The sequence below is a fragment of the Anomaloglossus baeobatrachus genome, chromosome 5 (genome assembly GCF_048569485.1).
Source record: "Anomaloglossus baeobatrachus isolate aAnoBae1 chromosome 5, aAnoBae1.hap1, whole genome shotgun sequence".
Taxonomy (NCBI): Eukaryota; Metazoa; Chordata; class Amphibia; order Anura; family Aromobatidae; genus Anomaloglossus; species Anomaloglossus baeobatrachus.
The window spans coordinates 414,302,937-414,324,673 of record NC_134357.1 but is presented as its reverse complement, the minus strand read 5'-3'; the positions used below and the strand labels follow the sequence as shown (position 1 = coordinate 414,324,673).

The 21,737-nt window shown below is 44.5% G+C and overlaps 1 protein-coding gene across 2 annotated transcripts in view; it reads left to right on the top strand.

The window, feature by feature from the left end:
* The window catches only part of PLCD3 (phospholipase C delta 3), a 106,610-nt gene extending 90,611 nt beyond the window's left edge, over positions 1–15,999 (top strand). The window contains exons 8-15 of one of the 2 annotated variants that reach the window (XM_075350256.1): positions 2,975–3,127; positions 4,739–4,822; positions 4,958–5,087; positions 7,004–7,120; positions 7,204–7,370; positions 10,819–10,951; positions 14,712–14,861; positions 15,465–15,999. In XM_075350256.1, coding sequence (XP_075206371.1) covers positions 2,975–3,127; positions 4,739–4,822; positions 4,958–5,087; positions 7,004–7,120; positions 7,204–7,370; positions 10,819–10,951; positions 14,712–14,861; positions 15,465–15,553 — 1,023 coding nt within the window. In that variant the 3' untranslated portion in view covers positions 15,554–15,999. The remainder of the gene's footprint in view (positions 1–2,974; positions 3,128–4,738; positions 4,823–4,957; positions 5,088–7,003; positions 7,121–7,203; positions 7,371–10,818; positions 10,952–14,711; positions 14,862–15,464) is intronic. The other variant, XM_075350257.1, reaches the window with a different exon arrangement.
* The last annotated feature ends 5,738 nt before the right edge of the window (positions 16,000–21,737 follow it).

Below are 21,737 nucleotides of genomic sequence, written 5' to 3'. Positions count from 1 at the left end.
GTTTCTCCTCCCGGCAGGTTGATGGTGACTGCCTTTCTCTGCACCTGTGCAATGTGACGGTTCCAATGGGTTCCCACCGGTAACCCGCTCCCCAGCTTGAAGGTTGCTGAAGGAGCCCTTTTTGCCTGCAGGCTCTGGCCCTGGGAACTTTAGCTTTGGTGGTGACTGTGTTTCCCTCTCTCGGTTGGACTGTTGCCTTCTGTCGGGACTTGGCTGCTGGGAAACCCAGGAGGTTCCCTTCGCTAACGGTCCGTAAGCCCCTGCCGGATGGTGATGGCTTCTCTTTGCGTACCGGTCCAGTACCGCCGGGCTACCGCCCGTCCACGGTCCTTACGGCTGACTCCAATAGGCCTCTCCTGCAGACGGTCACCACCGTCTGCCAACCTTGCTGATCCGTCCGGGCCACACACCCGGACCAACTTCAGGCTTCTCTACTGCCACTTCCCTCCTTCCACTTTCACTTCCAAAACTAATCTCTTCACTCAACTGCTTTTTCCCGCCTCCAGGACTTTGAACTACTCGGTGGGTGGGGCCAACCGCCTGGCCCACCCCCTGGTGTGGACATCAGCCCCTGGAGGAAGGCAACAAGGGTTTTTGTCTGACTTCAGTGTGCCTGACCGGGAGTGTGGGGTGTGTTGGTGTAGTGCTTGTGATGTCCTGACCGGAGGTGGTGGACTAAAGATGGCAGTCATCATGGACTATCGGGGGAAGCAAGCAACGAGGCAGCTGAGACTGGAGTTTGTCACGTCAATAGTTTTTAGGACCTGCCATGATTGCCCAGAAGCTTAAGATCTTCTCTGGGTGATGCCCAGGAATTTTGAAGTGGCCATAAGATGTGGTGCATCTTGTAATGTAGACTTATGCATTGGAATGATTTGTTGCCTACAAGACATTGTGTAATATTTCAGTTATGCCTGTTATCCACAATACAATATCATTACTCATACTTCTCCTGTTATTCCAGTTTGTTGTTCAGTTATCTCCTACTCGGCACATGTCACGTAAAACTAGAGAGAAAATAGAGGTAGTCAATGAAGTATTCGGCTGTGGCAGAGTCTCTGTAATATCAATACAATTCCCTCAGGAAACACGAACCAAGTGGATTATGTTTATTCTCATTTATGGTCCATTTTTTTGGCCTATTTACATCAACTAAAGGGATTGTCCATTTTAAAATTGTATTTTTCCAAAGAGAATCAGACCTATAAAATAATAAAAGGAGCTATTACTTTACCCTCCGCCTTTGCTCGATTCTTTGCTGACATCCTATGCTGACTACATTGGAAGCATCATTGAGCCTAGTGATTGGCTGCAGCGGTCACTTGTGCTGCAGATGTTTCACAGTGTGACTGCAGATTTCCTGCCTGGTCATGGAAGGATTCACAGCAAGTGGCACGACACAGTGGGAACACCAGGGTAGTGTCACTCCAAGGGAGGGGAGGACCCCCCGAGAGCGACACAACACACGGGGTGCACCAGGAAAACAATACAACAGTGGGTCCTCACGCTAGAGAGAGCGGAGCGGGGTCATCTCGTAGCACTCACCTGAGGCTGAACTCTGCACTCCCTGACGTCTCTAGATGGATCCTTACCCTCTGTGCGCCGATCATGTGCCTAGGCCCTTACTGACCCTAAACTCACCCTGGTTAATGAAGCCACTACCATAAGACAACACGAGATAGGTAAAACAAACAGGTGGAGAAAGACACAACAAAGAGCACTCCACGATTTCTTCAACAGGAACTTTGCAGCTGCAACAGCAACACCACAGCTCTGCAGAGACAAGTTCCTATAACATGGACAACAAAGGAATGAGCTACAACCGGCATAAGGAGAACTGAAAAGTGGATACAGCAGAGGCGAGTGGCTGCAGCTGATGTTACAACGACCTGTTAGATCACTACAGGATAGAAATGAACCTTAACCCCTTCAATTCTGGATGGAATTAAATTTGCTCCAACTCAGGGTAAATGGCGAGCAGACACTAAAGCGTTTGTTAACTGATAAACTCTGCAACCCTTGGGGAAAATAACATTTTAAAAAAGACAATCCCATTGGGCTGAAAAAAATGTCACCAAAATGCCAGGGATAGAGCAGGTCTTGCCCGTAATATTAGTTTATAAATGTAACATTTTGTTCACCCCTATACAACACATTGGGGCACATCTATTCAGCCTAACATTTGACGGCCTTAAAATGTTTCAAATTTATTAAAGTGGTTCATGGTATTTGATAAATCCGTCTCATCTTAAGACTGTCTAGTCTAATTCAATACACAAAGAAATAGTAGTCCAGGACTTGGGGATTCAAATTCCTTGTAACTTTATTCACATCTTCATAAAAACATGTGCAAAAAAACTACAGCCATCGCATTTTGGAGTAGCTCTGATTCATATCATATATGCAGATAAAACAGAAATTGTATGCAAAGGCGATGAAAGACAATGATAGTCAAGATGGCAAAGCTGACACATCACAGGAAAAGCTAGTATGGATCCGAAGCAGCAGATAATGGCAAATATACGCAAAAAGCAAGGAGTAGTCTATATCGGTGTTGCACTCACTTTTCCGATAAACCACACTCCTTTTCAGGTCATGACTCCCAAATCGAACAAGTCATATAAAGTGTATAAAACACAACAGGAACATGATGCATGTCATGAAAGATAGAACCTTTGCCAGAATTCTGGGGCATTTAGCTGGACAGATATGCCCCATTGTTACAATATGTCGACTATATGTGCTGCATGAAGCCTGCGCTACACAGACGTAACATAACCTCATTATGATGTCCGTATCCACAGGAGTCAAATTGGAACAGCCTGACGCTACAATGAGGCTGTATTGCCTATGAAATGTTAAGATGTGATGAATAAAACTGCTGGGATCCCGCCAATCCCAAGACTGATGACTTTTTTTTCAGTTTACTGTGTATTTTATTATATGTATCTGTACTTCTTGTTCTGTGTTACAGTATTCTCCGTATCCAGTCATCTTATCTATTGAGAATCACTGTGGGTTGAAACAGCAAGAGACAATGGCTCATCACCTCCGAACCATCCTTGGAGATGTGTTGCTGACAGCTCCATTAAGGAATGTTGATCTATCTAAACTGCCCTCCCCAGAGGTGAGATAACGCACATATCACAATGCTCGTCAGCCATATCTATTAATGGGGTTGTCCACTAATGGTCATCCCCAGCATATTCAATTCATAAAAAAAATAAAATCAGGGTATACTCCCCTCCTGCAGGGGCACTGTCCCAGCGATACCAGTGCTGCTTTTACCAGAGAGTCACGTGACATTGTTGTGGCATGAGCTGGTTGAAGCCAATGAGCTCTTCAGCTACAGCCTTTATTATTTCATCAGAGCAGACGTCCGGCCTGATGATGGAATATTGATGAGCTGCAGCCAAACAGAGGCCGCTCATTGGCTTAAGCCGACACGTGCCACAACAATGTCATGTAGGGGACAACCCCCATTAAGGTGCCCATACATGAGATAACTTTCATCTGAACCAGGTGTTGACCAACAACTATCTCTCCTAACTGTCTATGCACATTAACGCTCATTTCAGCCAAGTGTGCATGTATTTCAATGGGAGCAGGGGAGTAAGCTGCTGCCAGACACCTCTGTTCTTCCCAGACACTCCTGTCCCCTCTCTCAGATACCTGTTTCCCCCCAACACCTGTTACCCCCAAACACCTCTTATCCCCAGGCACTTCTGTTCCCCCTCCTAGATATCTGTGTCTTCCAGACACCTCTATTACCCCCATTCACCTCTATTTCTTTAAGAGACCTCTTTTAACCACAGAAACTTCAGTTCCCCTCAGACCCCTCTGTCCGCCCCCCAGTCAACTGATCCTTCTCTTCCCAAAATAATTATCTGAAGAAAGAGTTAAAACAAAGGAGCATATGTGAAGGGTCTGGGAGATAGCGGTGAGGAACGGTATTGAAAACTGCTCACCTGATGTGGATGTGCAGCCCTTGCACAACCACGGTGTAGGACGAAAGTACGATGTTAGTACGCTGCCAGGATGTTAGCCCGTGATGTCCATCCAGGGGAACAAATTCCTTGAAAACCGGTCATGTGACAGGTCACTGGGGATAATGGGCGTCACCGGTAATGGTTGTGAACTGACCTCCGTGCCAAGCGACTCTTGCCGTGAACCCACAAAGGGGAAAAGTCAGCAGTATTGGATAAAAGCACGGTCTGATAGAGCGCTAAGGAGGCCACAATATTAAATTAGTTTTGTAGAATGTATTACTTTCTCCCAGACACCTCTGTTAACGCCAATCACCTCTATTTCTCCTAAAGACCTCTTTTAACCCCAGACACTTCATTCCCCTCAGACCCCTCTGTCCCCCCCGAGACAACTGATCCTTCTCTTCTCAAAATAATTATCTGTCACAGTAAGTTAGGATGCCCCCCTAAACAACTTAGATGTTTGGTTGGTCGGTCCTGCCGAAGGTAAGGTGGGATACCATGACCATTTTGAGGGCTGAGGACCTGTGACCTCTCTTGTCAAGAGCCAATTGATTGAATAGCCATCAGCGTCCCCTCTATAATACTTTGAGTGTTTCCACACTAAAATCTTAAAACTGTGTAAGCTAGCAACAACCAATATGGCCACCACAAGTACAATATACCACTTGATATCTGCATAGTATGCCATGATACATTTTCTCCTCCAATACTATGTGGCGAGTATACAAGCTTCTGCTGTTACTTCTTAGGCTCTGAAGGGGAAAATCCTTGTGAAGGCAAAAAAGCTCAGTGAGCGCAGATTTTCGGAGGAGGATGATGGAAGAAGCAGGATGGTGAGTCATTGGGGAATCTGGATGAGGGATATGGATACATTATAATTCAGCCTGGAGATGGGATTATGGTTTGGATGCACTGGTGTGATATGTTCAGTATGATACACGTATGAAATTACCTCCTCTTCCATCCAGGACATTGCACAGCAGCTCTCCGACCTGGTGGTCTATTGTCAGACAGTAGAGTATCGCGACCAGCCGGGTAAAGCATGTGAGATGAGCTCATTCAGTGAGGACAAGGTGCGCAGACTGGTGAAGGAATGTGGTACGTATACAATAACCAACGTCTCAGATATGAGGAGCTCCCAATAGAAGTTATAACCAATAAATGGCTGTAAAATGCTTTTTAATATTTTTCTGGGAAAACTGTGTGAGACTTAAAGGAAATCTGTCATCAGGTGTTTGCTACAACATCTGAGAGCAGCATGATGTAGGGCCAGAGAGCCTGAATCCAGTGATGTATCACTTACTGGGCTGCTTACTATTGTTCTGATAAAATCACTGCTTTATCTGCTGCAGATCTCTAAATCCTGGGCTCTGAATAACTCTATCCACACTACTTTTTATATACTACTACTTTATATATACTTTTTATATCCACAGCTTTTTATATACACTGTGCATAGGCAGAAAACTTCAGTGGTGGGGATGGACATTTGTCTCTATTCTATGTTGTTCTCAGGTTAGGTGGCAAAAAAATATTAACACTCAGCTTTCCCAGATATAAACGGGATTTCACTGATAAAGCTGAGTTAGCACATACCTGTCAGGATGTGTGCACGAATGGCAGCTATTGTGCATCAGCCCTATTCATTAGAATAAGAAGTGAGCAGCCGCAGACAATCCACTTTAGGTGCACCTACGCATAAGAGCAAAGTCAACCAAGTGCTGATTTCGGCAACACCGGGTCACTTTTTTATGTGTATGGGGGCCTCCTAACTTTTTCCTGACAGATGATATTGGGTAAAGAAGGATTGTGCCATAGGTGCCTGATAGCGACTTATTCCATATCTGCTGACCTGAACTTATGTGCAGCTGTTTGGCACATTAATGTATGTGCACAGTTAGGATGGTTTCCAACCTCCGGACAAAAGAAGCCGTTTAATAGGAGTCTGTCACCCCAGAAACTCAGTTTGAACTAATCAGATAGTTATGTAGGATACTTATCCTCTATAAAAATCATGACTGTTCTTACGTTTTATCAGCTATGATTATGCAGGAAATTATATTTAATTATTATGCAAATTAGTAAATCTTTGGACTAGCCAATCACAGTGCATTGTTCCGCCCTCTACCCTTTTGTTAATCGACAGCACTTACTTGCTCAGATCAAGTGCGGATGAAACTGAAATCTCTACTGTGTATGCACACCGACACTGCAGGAGCTGTGCGCAGAGTGTAAGTGCAGGAGCTGAGCTGGTGCGCATACATACCTCTCTCCTGTAGTTGTTTGCTACACCTCTGCGGATCAGTATACCGAGCAACCACAGCAAACAGGAGAGGGGGTCCTGCCCTGACACTGGGCGCAGTGATGCAGCCAGCCTGTAATTCATTTGGTGGTTTAGGCTTTTGACAGGTTCCCTTTAAACTGAGTATAGGTGGTTACAGGCTCCCTTTAACGTCCATATTACTGCCGCATTACCTGATCTCCTATGGGTCTCATCTAATTTGGTATTTGGCTTTAGAAATGCTGAGGGTATGGCCTCATGATAGGAACGCATACAATAATATGACAATAATATGGCTGCCTTATACATTCCAAGGTTACAGTGACACAAATGGGCAAAACTGATAAACCGGTAAGTCGTGTGTACGGCCTGCGAGGATGGAGAACAAATCACGGGTAACACAATGTACTAGTTTTGCCTGTGTGCTCCCTTAACTAAAATCTTACTTTCACAACTTTGTCAGCTGCATTTCCAGAAACCGATAACGTTAAAAAATGTTGATTTTTTTGTCTTTTGGTTCCTGTTCTCTTTAAACAAATCTAGAAAATGGACTGTTGTAGAGCCAGAGGCTTCCTCTCTTTTAAGGGTGTATTATTACAATTAGAATTCCTGCAATTTGTTGCCGACAGTAAATATGCAAACAGTTGCTCTCTGTTATCTGCCACTTTGTTATACACCGCACTTGACATTGATCACTGTTTTACAGCTGACTATATACTTTATCTTCTTGCAGGAAATAGTATAGTTCGTTACAACACCCGTCAACTGAGCCGTATTTATCCTGATGGATTGAGAGCCAACTCTTCTAACTTTAGTCCACAGGAGATGTGGAACGCGGGCTGCCAGCTGGGTAAGGCCACACGTGGTGCCGCCAATGCTTATCTTCTGATCTGTTTCCTTCCTTTTCTCACGGTACACATTTCACTTTTTCAGTGGCCCTGAACTTTCAGACCCCTGGCTACACAATGGACTTGAACCGGGGACGTTTCCTGGACAATGGTGCCTGTGGTTATGTCCTGAAACCTGATTTCTTATGTAGAGAAGATACTCAGTTTAATCCAGAGGACTGTAGCAGCACTTTGAAGATCCTGCATGTCAGGGTGAGCTCCGGGCTGCGTCATGGGTCATGTATACAAGGATAACATACCTGATAGCAGGCATTGTGACCAGTTGGCCTCAGCCATGAAGGGACAAATCTATAAAATGGGAGTGTATCTGACATACAAGTGCATCTCAATAAATAAGAATAGTTAATTTATTCCAGTAATTCAATACAAAAAGGGAAACCCATATATTATATGGAGTCATTACACACAGAGGGATCTATTTCAAGTATTTATTTCTGTTAATGTTGATGATTATGGCTTACAGCCAATGAAAACCTAAAAGTCATTATCTCAGAATATTATATAAGACCAACTGAAAAAAATGATTTTAAACTCAGAAATGTTGGCGCCTACTGAAAATTCTGTACAGTAAATGCACTCAATACTTGGACGGGGCTCCTTTTGCATGAATTACTGCATCAATGCGGCGTGGCATGGAGGCAATCAGCCTGTGGCACTGCTGAGGTGTTATGGATACCCAGCTTGCTTTGATAGCAGCCTTCAGCTCGTCTGCATTGTTGGGTCTGTTGCCTCTCAGCTTCTTCTTGGCAATACATAGATTCTCTATGGGGTTTAGGTCAGGTGAGTTTGCTGGCCAATCAAGCACAGTGATACTGTGGTTATTAAACCAGGTATTGGTACTTTTGGCAGCATGGACAGGTGCAAAGTCCTGCTGGTAAATGAAATTTCTATCTCCAAAAAGCTTGTCAGCAGAGGGAAGCATGAAGTGCTCTAAAATTTCCTGGTAGACGGCTATGCTGACTTTGGTCTTGATAAAACACAGTGGACCTACACCAGATGACATGGCTCCCCAAACCATCACTGATAGTGGAAGGTTCACACTAGGCCTCAAGCAGCTTGGATTGTGGCTTCTCCACTCTTCCTCCAGACTCTGGGACCTTGATTTCCAAATAAATGCAAAATTTATTTTCATCTGAAAACACCTTGGACCTCTGAGCAACAGTCCAGTTCTTTTTCTCCTTGGCCCAGGTAAGACGCTTTTGGCATTGTCTATCGGTCATGAGTGGCTTGACACAAGGAATGCGACAGTTGTAGCCCATGTCCTGGATACGTCTATGTGTGGTGGCTCTTGAAGCACTAACTCCAGCAGTAGTCCACTCCTTGTGAATCTCCCCCAAATTTTTGAATGGCCTTTTCTTAACAATCCTATCAAAGCTGCGGCTATCCCTGTTGCTTGTTCATCTTTTTCAACCACTCTTTTTCCTTCCATTCAACTTTCCATTAATATTTTTGGATACAGCACTCTGTGAACAGCGAGCTTCTTTAGCAATGACCTTTTGTGGCTTACCCCCCTTGTGGAGTGTGTCAATGAATGCTTTCTGGACATCTGTCAAGTCAGCAGTCTTCCCCATGACTGTGTAGCCTTCTGAACCAGAATAAAGGAACATATTAAATGCTTTTCATGTGTTTTGTGTTAATTATTCTAATTTTCTGAGATAATGACTTTTGGGTTTTCATTGGCTGTAAGCCATAATCATCAACATTAACAGAAATAAACACTTGAAATAGATCACTGTTTGTAATGACTCTCTCTCTCTCTCTATATATATATATATATATATATATATATATGCCTTTTTGTATTGAAATACTGAAATTAACTTTTTGATAATATTCTAATTTATTGAGATGCACTTGTACATGAACGGAGCCAGCAAGGTATGGCTTCTCTTAGTGGCTGCAAAGCTGAGTAAAATGTATTTTTTTATTTCTCTGCTCTTTTGCAGAGATATTTGCTTGTTATAATTTACAAGGCCAACTTGGTATTACCAGATTCCTCTGTGTGATCATGTACTTTGTCTGCTATACTTCTACTGCCCTTAAGCTGGTGTCACACATAACGACGACGACAACGACGTCGCTGCTACGTCACCATTTTCTGTGACGTTGCAGCGACGTCCCGTCGCTGTCGCTGTGTGTGACATCCAGCAACGACCTGGCCCCTGCTGTGAGGTCGCCGGTCGTTGCTGAATGTCCAGCTTCATTTTTTGGTCGTCACTCTCCCGCTGTGACACACACATCGCTGTGTGTGACAGCGAGAGAGCGACGAAATGAAGCGATCAGGAGCCGGCACTGGCAGCTGCGGTAAGCTGTAACCAGCGTAAACATCGGGTAACCAAGGGAAGACCTTTCCCTGGTTACCCGATGTTTACGCTGGTTACCAGCCTCCGCTCTTGCTGCCAGCGCCGGCTCCTGCACTGTGACATGTGGCTGCAGTATGCATCGGGTAATTAACCCGATGCATACTGTAGCAAGGAGAGCAAGGAGCCAGCGCTAAGCAGTGCGCACGGCTCCCTGCTCTCTGCACTGTGACATGTAGCTGCAGCACACATCGGGTTAATTAACCCGATGTGTGCTGCAGGAGAGCAAGGAGCCAGCGCTAAGCGCGGCTCCCTGCTCTCTGAACTGTGACATGTAGCTGCAGCACACATCGGGTTAATTAACCCGATGTGTGCTGCAGGAGAGCAAGGAGCCAGCGCTAAGCGCGGCTCCCTGCTCTCTGAACTGTGACATGTAGCTGCAGCACACATCGGGTTAATTAACCCGATGTGTGCTGCAGGAGAGCAAGGAGCCAGCGCTAAGCGCGGCTCCCTGCTCTCTGAACATGTAGCACAGCGACCTTATGATCGCTGCTTCTGCTGTGTTTGACAGCTAAGCAGCGATCATAACAGCGACTTACAAGGTCGCTGTTACGTCACCGAAAATGGTAACGTAACAGCGACGTCGTTGTCGCTGTCGTTTAGTGTGACACCAGCTTTAGACTGACTGCCGTGAGATGAAATCTGTAAGTCTTTGTTCTGTGTATGACATTGACCAATTATAAGCAGATGGCATCATACATGGGAGAAAAAAAACACACCTCTAAATTGAATGTCACAAGAACATGTCTCCTGTGAGATATATCATGATAGATAGCTCTGCTCTCCTCTGTGATCTCAGCTGTCCTGTACAAGTCTACACAGTAGGGTCAAAGTATCATTACAAATAACTCCAGCTTTTATCTCATGGCAGTCAGTGAGGGGAGTACAGCAGAGATGTGAAAAGACAATACCCATTGGGCTCATTAATTAGAATCTAAACTTTATAAGCGAATATGTCAGTAATGGAGATGAGAAGCTAATTAAAATAAAAAAAACTATGTTCTTTTCAGCTCTGTAGCACCTATTACATGATGTTGCCAGTTTAACATGATCAAACTGGTGAAAATTACTGTTTCAAGGGGTAGTCCCATCTCAAATAATAATGGCATACTCACAGAATAATATGAGGCACAATGGGCGTCTTGCAACACTGCTCTAATTGTTCCAGTTTATAGATATGCTAAATGGATTTTAATACAGTACAGTTTTAATACAGCTTTTCTAATATTACATTTAGGCTTAGTTTATGAATAATATTAGATTTTAATTTTTCTTCATAGATCATTTCAGCTCAGCAGCTTCCTAAACTAAACCAAGAAAATCCAAACTCCATTGTGGACCCCTTTGTACGGGTGGAGATTCACAGTTTAGGGAAGAAGAGGGAAAATGAGACAAATTACATCCTCAATAATGGTGAGATGAAAACCACGTTCTGGCACATTAGGCTAATGTCATGTTTAGTTGGATCACGTGTGTGTATATACTGTATATATTTGGAACACCAAGGAGTGAAATTTGTGGATTTGTGGAAATCCCAGAATTGATACTATCAGTAAGGCTATTTATGGTTGAATGCACTTGGGCAAATTAAAAAGATCTGCTGCTGGGAGCTCTCTTTACAATTACCGATCAATGACATCCCAGATTTGCATGATACGAGACAAGTCTGGAGACGCTGCAAGTCCTGGTAGCACGTTTAGGCCACGCAGGCTGCTCACAGTAGCACAACCAACATGCAAACTGTCATTGTCGTGTTGAAAAATGGCTGCTAGGATAATTTGGAGAAAAAGGCTGTACCACTGGGTCTACCATCTAATCAATGTAATGCTGAGCTTTATGCCACCCACCACTATAATCCCAGAAGTAGGATGTGACGTTCCTTCCTGAAGGCTTCATCAAGGTGTTGCACATATTCCCACCTCAGATTTGAAGACTGTTGAATAGTGATCCATCAACATGCCTCCATTACACCCATCCTCAAAAAGCCCTCCCTTGACCCATCCTCTGTGTCAAACTATCGCCCCATATCCCTTCTCCCCTATGCCTCAAAACTACTGGAACAGCATGTCCATCTTGAATTGTCCTCATACCTCTCCTCCTGCTCCTTCTTTGACCGGCTATAATCTGGCTTCCGACCTCATCACTCTACTGAAACTGTTCTAACCAAAGTCACCAATGATCTACTAACCGCCAAAGCCAAGCGACACTACTCTATCCTCCTCCTCCTGGACCTGTCCTCTGCCTTCGACACAGTAGACCATTCCCTCCTACTACAGATTCTCTCATCTCTGGGCATCACAGACTTGGCCCTATCTTGGATCTCCTAATACCTAACCAACTGAATTTTCAGAGTCTCCCATTCCCACACCACTTCCTCATCTCGCCCCCTATCTGTCGGTGTCCCCCAAGGCTCAGTTCTTCGACCCCTGCTGTTCTCCATATACACCTTCGGCCTGGGACAGCTCATAGAGTCCCACGGCTTTCAGTATCATCTCTACGCTGATGATACGTAGATCTACCTCTCTGGACCTGACATTACCTCTCTACTAACCAAAATTTCACAATGTCTGTCTGCTATTTCATCCTTCTTCTCTGTGCGATTCCTAAAGCTTAACATGGACAAAACAGAATTCATTATCTTTCCTCCTCCTCACTCATCCCCTCCAAGAAGCCTTTCCATCAAACTTGATGGTTGCTCACTCTCCCCAGTCTCACAAGCTCGTTGCCTTGGAGTAACCCTCGACTCTGCTCTATCCTTCAAGCCACACATCCAAGCCCTCTTCACCTCATGCAGACTACAACTCAAAAATATCTCCCGGATCCGTGCTTTCCTTAACCAAGATTCAGCAAAAACATTAGTGCATGCCCTCATCATCTCCCGCCTCGACTACTGCAACCTCCTGCTCTCTGACCTCCCTTCCAACACTTTTGCACCCCTCCAATCTATCCTAAACTCTGCGGCCCGCTTAATCCACCTCTCCCTTCGCTATTCCCCAGCCTCGCCACTCTGCCAATCCCTTCACTGGCTTCCCATCGCCCAACGACTCCAGTTCAAAACATTAACCATGACATACAAAGCCATCGCCAACCTGTCTCCTCCTTACATCTGTGACCTAGTCTCCCGGTACCTACCCGCACGCAACCTCAGATCCTCACAAGATCTCCTTCTCTACTCCTCTCTTATCTCCTCTTCCCACAATCGCGTACAAGATTTCTCCCGTGCCTCCCCTATACTCTGAACGCTCTACCACAGCATATCAGACTCTCCCCTACCGAGGAAAGCTTCAAGAGGAACCTCAAGACTCATCTCTTCCAACAAGCCTACAACCTACAATAACCCTCAGTCCAGTACACCACTGCGCAACCAGCTCGGTCCTTACCTATTGTACCATCACCCATTCCCTATAGACTGTGAGCCCTCGCGGGCAGGGTCCTCTCTCCTCCCATACCAGTCTGTTATGTACTGTTAATGATTGTTGTATGTATACCCTCTTTCACTGTAAAGCGCCATGGAATGAATGGCGCTATAAAAATAAATAATAATAATAATTCTACGTCTAATGTGTCAAACAGTGCCTACACTATCACAAGTTATTTGCACAGCACTGGCCTACGAGCCATATGTCTAGCTACAGATGCTCCATTGACCTCATGACACCGTACTCAAAGTCTATCACCGTGAAGACCAAGACAGCAATGAAGGATGGAATGGAGGTCTATCCTCTTTAGTGAAGAGTCGTGCTTTTGTCTTGGATGCAATGATAGTTGAAGATTTGTCTGGACACCATTTGGAAAATGCCACGAAGAGGCCTTTACAAGGCAACACGAAAGTGTCTTTGGAGCAGTTTTCAACAAAACAATACCAAGCTTCATGTTCATTTTGCTACTGTAAGCAGCCTGTGTATACCAAACGTACTACCATGACCTGCAGCATCTCCAGACTTGTCCCTCATTGAGCACATCTAGGATGCCATGGGTCGGCAGTTACCAGCAGTAGATCTTCAGGATTTATGAGCCCCAGTGCATTCAGTGTGGCAGAACCTCACTGATAGGAAGTAATGTAAGTGCGGAGCGTTATGCACATGAAACTCATGCACGATATTGCCTAACTTAAGATGTTCTTAAAATTTTGCTTCTTTTTTTTCCCCATGATTTATATAGCATTGAGGTCTAAGGGGTAAAGTCTCTTTGTGCTTTATCCTATGTCATGTGGCAAGGCTTGGTAAGGGGTTGATATTATAAGTAGCAATCCTAAATAAGTAGCACTAGAGTCCTCTTCCTCTCTAAATAGGCAATTTGCACACTGTATTTCACTAACATGTCTTATCCATCCTATGATTTTCATGATTACACAACTTTTCCTGCTTGGTGCAATTCGAATGTAGAGGAATATATATGTATGTTAAAAGCAAGGAACACATTCTCAACCCATTTTCTTTTATTCCAATACATCCAAAGTGAAAGATGAAGCAACCATACAAATATCTTCTTCTAATTTGTGTACAGCATCTATGCAATCTAATTGTCTCGGGCACAGACTGTGTAATCTGATCCTGCAGTCATATTGCCATGAGCCTGTCCACTATTTCTTCTTATACTATTAAATGCTAGATCATTGTAGAAGATATGCACTCTTGAGCTATGCAGATCTCAATGTGGAGGGAACAGGTAAAATATCATGAGGTTTTAATGCACTCAGTCACGATTCCAACAATACTTCCAGCGTGGTCCTGCTTCTGAGGACTCAGTCTTGTATTAATTCTCCGCTCTTCTACTGGGATCAACCTACGGCCATTATGTCACATGAACGCTGCAGGTGATCAGCAGACATTTTTTCCCCCCACCTCCTTGGACCATTAATGGAGGGTTGGCCAGCAGTGTACCTCTTTAATTTGCTGATTTGTATGCACCTCTTAATGGATCAGGAGTGACTGACTCCATGACACCCCTCATAAACATCGCCAGTCTGGATTAATCAGGTCTAAGCATTTGGTGTAAATCCTAATTTCGCTATTTGCAGATTAAGGACAATTTCAATAAGTTTTCCTGTAAAATTATTCACAAAAATTTATTAACGTGCACTAAAATATATCTTTGTACCGTGTTAGCCTGAACTAAAAAAATAAATCCTAAAAACAAACATTACACAAAATAATGTGACCATTCTTCACAGGGTTTAACCCCATGTGGGGCGAGACACTACAGCTGGAGGTGCTGTGCCCTCATTTGGCTCTTGTCAGATTCGTGGTTGAAGATTATGACAAAACGTCCAGTAATGACTTTGTGGGACAATTCACACTGCCATTTACCAGCCTGAAACAAGGTAAGCGGGAGAGGACCTGACGTATGTGATATGGGGATGGCCCCAAGTATTGTAGCAACAATGGCGGACATTTGTTAGGTCCTCTATACTTTTTATATATGTAGGGCATCTAATAGGGATGATACGTTACTCATATAAAAGGCCCAATGTAGTTAAGCAGACAAAAAGGGGTTATTGAACAGAATTTGGAAAATTTATTTATTTAAATAAATAAAAATAACCAGCCCCATGAGTTGTATCTGATACTGCAGCTCAACGCCGCAAACCAGTATGGTCCCAGTATCCAGACAGTTATCACCTTCCCTGTGTATAATTCCACTCTATAGCTGCCAATAGAGGTCGCCCATAAGCCTAGTGCAGTGTACTATGCCAATACTGAGTACAACGTAAAACTGGGCGTGGAAAGCGCTCTTGCTCCCTCTAGTGGTGACTAGATGCAGAACATTGTTTCTCATCTCCAGTATTACAAATGCCCTACATACTAAAATGGTGTCGGAGGGTGAATATTTTATGATGATAATCATAAATAAGTGTTATATGAACAATATAATCCAGTATAACGATAAAAGATTCACAATCGCATTTTTTTTTTTCTCTTCACAGGATACCGTCACGTTCATCTATTTTCCAAAGATGGAGCCTCCCTGTCCCCAGCTACCCTCTTTATACATGTACACATAAAAGACCCATGAGTAGCCGGACAATGGACTAACTCCAATCTTAACTTGGAGGGACGGGGTATGAACCCTCCTAATATCTCCATTAGCAGTTGCTGTTCTGGTTTCAGCTCTCTTATACAAGCCGGGTGCCATATTTACTATCTGCAGCCCATGTTTGGTGCAGACCCTGTGCCTTCACCCTAATAGGGTCACAACACATTCCTACAGCAGCAATACTATGAAGTAGCATGGACACAACATGCTGGAACCAGGGAACATTAGAGGCAGCCTGTATACACAAGGGATACATAAAATGCTCATGTATGTACATTTTATGGAAGCGCAAGATTATATACAGAATATCACAAAAGTGAGAACACCCACTCACAATTTTTGTAAATATTTTATATCTTTTCATGGGACAACTATGAAGACATAAACACTTTCATACAATGTAACAGTCAGTGTACAGCTTCTATAACAGTGTAAATTTGGTGCCCTCTAAATAACTGAACACAGCCATTAATGTCTAAACCTCTGGCAACAAAGTTGAGTACATCCCTAAGTGAAAATGCCTAAAATTGTGTCCAGTTAGCCATATTCCCTCCCCAGTGTCATGTGACTCATTAGCATTACAAGGTCCCAGGTGTGAATTGGGAGCAGGTGAGTTACATTTGAGGTTATCGCTCACGCACTTTCTCATACTGATCACCGGAAGATCAACTTGGCACCTTATGGTAAAGAATTCTCTGGTGTACTGAGAACACAAATTGTTAGTCTAAAGATGGCCTAGGCTATAAGATTGCCAACACCGTGAAACTGAGCTGCAGCACGGTGGCCAAGACCATACAGCAGTTTAACAAGATCGGTTCTACTCAGAATAGGCCTCGCCATGTTCTACCAAAGAAGTTGAGTGCACATGCTCAGTGTCACATCCAGAGGTTGTCTATTCAAAATAGACGTATGAGTGCAGCCATTGCTGGAGAGGCTACAGGTGTAGGGTGTTCAGCCTGTCAGTGCTGAGTCCATACGTCACACACTGCAGCAAATTTTGGTCTGCATTGCCGTCATCCAAGAAGGAAGCCTTTTGTAAACATTATGCACAAGAAAGCCCAGTTTGCTGACGATAAGCAGACTAAGGGCCGCTTTACACGCTGCAACATCGCTAGCAATTGCTAGCGATGTCGCGTGCGAAATCGTTACAACGACGGGGGCGGGTGCTATGTGGTGATCGCTGCCGTAGCGAACATTATCGCTACGGCAGCGTCACACGCACTTACCTGTTCAGTGACGTCGCTGTGACTGCCGAACAATCCCTCCTTCCAGGGGGAGCTGCATGCAACGTCACTGCAACGTCACTAAGCGGCCGGCCAATAGAAGCGGAGGGGCGGAGATGAGCAGGATGTAACATCCCGCCCACCTCCTTCCTTCCGCGTTGCCGGTGGACGCAGGTAAGGAGATGTTTGTCGCTCCTGCGGCGTCACACACAGCGATGTGTGCTGCCGCAGGAACAACATCGTACCTGCAGCAGCAACGATATTAAGGAAATGAACGACGTGTCAACGAGCAATGATTTTACACGTTTTTGCACTCATTGATCGTCGCTCATTTCTGTCACACGCTGTGATGTCGCAGCACCCCCGACGATATATCGGTAGCGATGTCGCAGCATGTAAAGTACCCCTAAGGGCATGGATTACTGTAACCATGTCCTGTAGTCTGAGACCAAGATAAACTTATTTGGTTCAGATGGTGTTAAGCGTGTGTGGCGGCAACCATGTGAGGAGGACAAAGACAAGTGTGTCTTGCCTACAGTCAAGCATGGTGGTGGGAGTGTCATGGTTCGGGGCTGCATGAGCGTTGCCAGCTGTGGGGAGCTACGGTTCATTGATGGAACCATGAATACCAAAATGTACTTTGACATAATGAAGTAGAGCAGGATCCCCTCCCTTCGTATACCAATATAACAACCCCAAACACACCTCCACAACAACCACTGCCTTGCTAAAGAAACTAAGGCCAAGCATGTCTCCAAACTTAAACCCTATTGAGCACCTGTGAGGTATCCTCAAACGGAAGGTGGAGGAGCGCAAGGTCTCTTAAAATACACCAGCTCTGTGATATAGTCTTGGTGGAGTGAAAGAGGATTCCTGTGAAGCTCTAGTGAACTCCTTGCCCAAGAGACTTAATTCGGTGCTTGAAAATAATGTGGCCACACTAAATATTGACACTTTGGGCACAATTGTCCATTTTCACATAAAGGTGTACTCACTTTTGTTGCCAGCGGTTTAGACATTAATGGCTGTGTGTTGAGTTATTTAGAGGGCACCAAATTTACACTGTTATAAAAGCTGTACACTGACTACTTTATATTGTATCAAAGTGTCATATCTTCAGTGTTGTCCCATGAAAAGAAATAATAAAATATTTACAAAAATGTGAGGGGTGTACTCACTTTTGTGATATACAGTATATCATTTTCATTAAGCGGTGTGATTTTTTTTCCATGCTTTATACAAACACATTTCAAAAACTGCGGCATGCTAGAGTCCTAGCATGAGAACTGTGGCTTATATTTGCACATATTGTGCATGATCTCCTATTTTAAGAAATAGTTATCCGCAGTATACATTTCTTGTCCATATGACTCCGCACACAGGAGTGCGACTGGTGAGGGGTAACACACGTTTTCTTACTTCAACAGCTAAACATCTCCATGACTAATTCTGTAATGTTTATCTGATGTGAACAGCCTTGTAATGTTTGTGCCTTCCAAGGGAGGGCGCCAATTATCAACTTCACTGCATTTGTAACATGCTCTTGGGGTAGAAACCAACAGGCTGTGACTGGTGCTGTGTACAGCGCACTTTTCCCATATTTTCTAGTTGCGGTAGAATGCAATGAGCAGTATTTTATCCATGATCAGAGATACCTTATAATAAATATAAATGTATAGCCGATTTACTTGTCTCTGGTTACTGAGTGAATGATGGGATTTTTAGGCTGCTTTCCCACATCCGTTTTTTTTGCCGTCCGGCACAATCTGGCAACAAAACTGATGCAAGGAATGAGGCGGAAAAAACGGATCCGTTGCATCAGTTTTTTCCATGCATCCCTTCCATTTTTTGACAGATCCGTTGTGCTACTGAGCATGCGCAGTTCAAAAAAACGTATCCATACGGTTTTTCGCTGGAGACAAAAAACGCTGCAAACAGCGTTCCATCCGGCCGCCGGATCAGCTATTTACGCCGGATCCGGCAAAAGCCAGATGCAACGCAAGGCCATGCGCCACAATTTGGCGCCAATACAAGTCTATGGGGGAAAGAATGGATCTGGCGGCAACACACGCCGGATCCGTTCTTTTTGTTTTTTACCGGACTGTGCTGCACGGCAAAAAACGGATGTGTGAAAGCAGTCTTAGTCTTGTACGAACAAGCAGCTTTTGTGAAACTATAAATTTCCAGCATACCCTGAAAAAGTTGCTATGCCTAGGCATATGAGGTTGTTGAAATGAGGTCAGGAGACCCCCCCGGCAGTGTAACGTGAATGCCTGATTCACACTGTATCGTGGTCAGAAGGCGGCTCTTGACCAAAACTCCAAAGCCTCACAGGCAAACACAGATGTGAATCTGCATTCACACATCCTATTCAACAAAAATCAGACCATTTTTTCAACCCTCCATGTGGTTACATACATCAACTTTTACATTTTTAGCCAATAAGTTGTTTATCTGCTCTTATGCAATTAACATGTCCGTTATAGGAGATTCTGGAAAAAAGAGAATGACTAAAATATATATATATATATATATATATATATATATATATATATATATATATATATATATATATATATATATATATATATATATATATATATATATATATATATATATATTTTATAAAATTATATATATCTATATATATAATTGCCTTATTCTGTCTGTCTGTCATGCTCCAAAATTGTGTTACGGTGACTAAGCTGATTGGCCGCTGGGCTCGCCATGGCCCCGCCCCCCCACACGGATTGGCCTCTTGCCCCGGCTCTCTGCAGGCCCCGCCCCCCTCACGCAATGCACGCTCGCTCTGGCCCAACTGACACGGAGCTCCGACTCCCAGGTGAGTACACACACACACACACAATCAGATCACACTCACTCTCACACACACACCTCACACATCACATCCACACACTCATAACATCCTGGGATATCGCTTGCTTCTACGCCGGCTCAGTCACGATCCCAGCAGCGCCAGACATAACCTTGCGATGCTGGGATCTTGACGGAGCCCGTGAACGCTGGTAACCATTATACACATCGGGTAACTAAGGTCCCTTGGTTACCCGATGTGTATCATAGTTACCAGTGTACACCGGCTCCGTCACGATCCCAGCAGCGCCAGACATAACCTTGCGATGCTGGGATCTTGACGGAGCCCGTGAACGCTGGTAACCATTATACACATCGGGTAACTAAGGTCCCTTAGTTACCCGATGTGTATCATAGTTACCAGCGTACACCGGCTCCCGGTACACATGTGCAGGGAGCCGGCATTATACTCCTCTCCCCCCAGGACTACTCCTCCTATTACAGTCCTCCTATTATACTCCTCTCGGAGTATAATAGGAGAACTATTATAGCATGGGGGATGTAGCACAATGGGGAGTGCGCAGCATGGGGGATGTAGCACGATGGGGAGTGTGCAGCATGGGGGATGTAGCACGATGGGGAGTGCGCAGCATGGGGGGGGATGTAGCACGATGGGGAGTGCGCAGCATGGGGGGGGATGTAGCACGATGGGGAGGTGCGCAGCATGGGGGGGGGGGGATGTAGCACGATGGGGAGGTGCGCAGCATGGGGGATGATGTAGCACGATGGGGAGGTGCGCAGCATGGGGGATGATGTAGCACGATGGGGAGGTGCGCAGCATGGGGGATGTAGCACGATGGGGAGTGCGTAGCATGGGGGATGTAGCACAATGGGGAGTGCGCAGCATGGCAGATGGAGCACGATGGCGGGTGCGCAGCATGGGGGATGTAGCACGATGGGGAGTGCGCAGCATGGGGGGGGATGTAGCACGATGGGGGATGTAGCACGATGGGGAGTACGCAGCATGGGGGATGTAGCACGATGGGGAGTGCGCAGCATGGGGGATGTAGCACGATGGGGAGTGCGCAGCATGGGGGATGTAGCACGATGGGGAGTGCGCAGCATGGGGGATGTAGCACGATGGGGAGTGCGCAGCATGGGGGATGTAGCACGATGGGGAGTGCGCAGCATGGGGGATGTAGCACGATGGGGAGGTGCGCACCTCCCCCCAACACACACACACACACACGGAACCACAAACACCGCCATACACAGACACCAACACACACAGACAACGCTGCACACACAACACCAAACACCGCGGCATACATAAATATACGCACATACCGCACAACACACACATTGCACAAAACATACCTCCCCCCAAAACACACCACACCCACACAAACCGCGCAACACACACACACACACAGCGCTCCACAAACAACGCAACACACATACAACACCGCACTCACCCCCCCGCCACACCCAGACAACACCCAGAACATGTACAGCGCCCTACACAAACACTTGGTAACTACACACAACAACATCTATCTAACATATACATATATATACATAGTGTGTGTGTGTGTATGTGTATATATATATATATATATATATATATATATATATATATATATATATATATATATATATATATATATATATATATATATATATATATATATATATATATCAAAAATCATACATGAACTACACAATACGTAAATTCTAGAATACCTGATGCGTAGAATCGGGCCACCTTCTAGTATAATATTTATATATATATATATATATATATATATATATATATATATATATATATATATATATATATATATATATATATATATATATATATATATATAATTTTTAGTCACTCTTTTTTAGAATCTCCTGTGCAGTGCATGTTAATTGCATAAGAGCACATAAACAGCTGTCAGCTACCTTTCAAATTGCTTAAAATGTCACTTGTCGTATGCCACCAGAGATTTTAAGGACTCCTCTACAGCGTCCATAGACATTAGGTTGGCCAAAGACCTAGTCACAATCAGCAAGATACGCTGAGAACAACTATGGCCATTGAGCGTATTAAATAAACACCCGTGGCCCAGAGAATACCA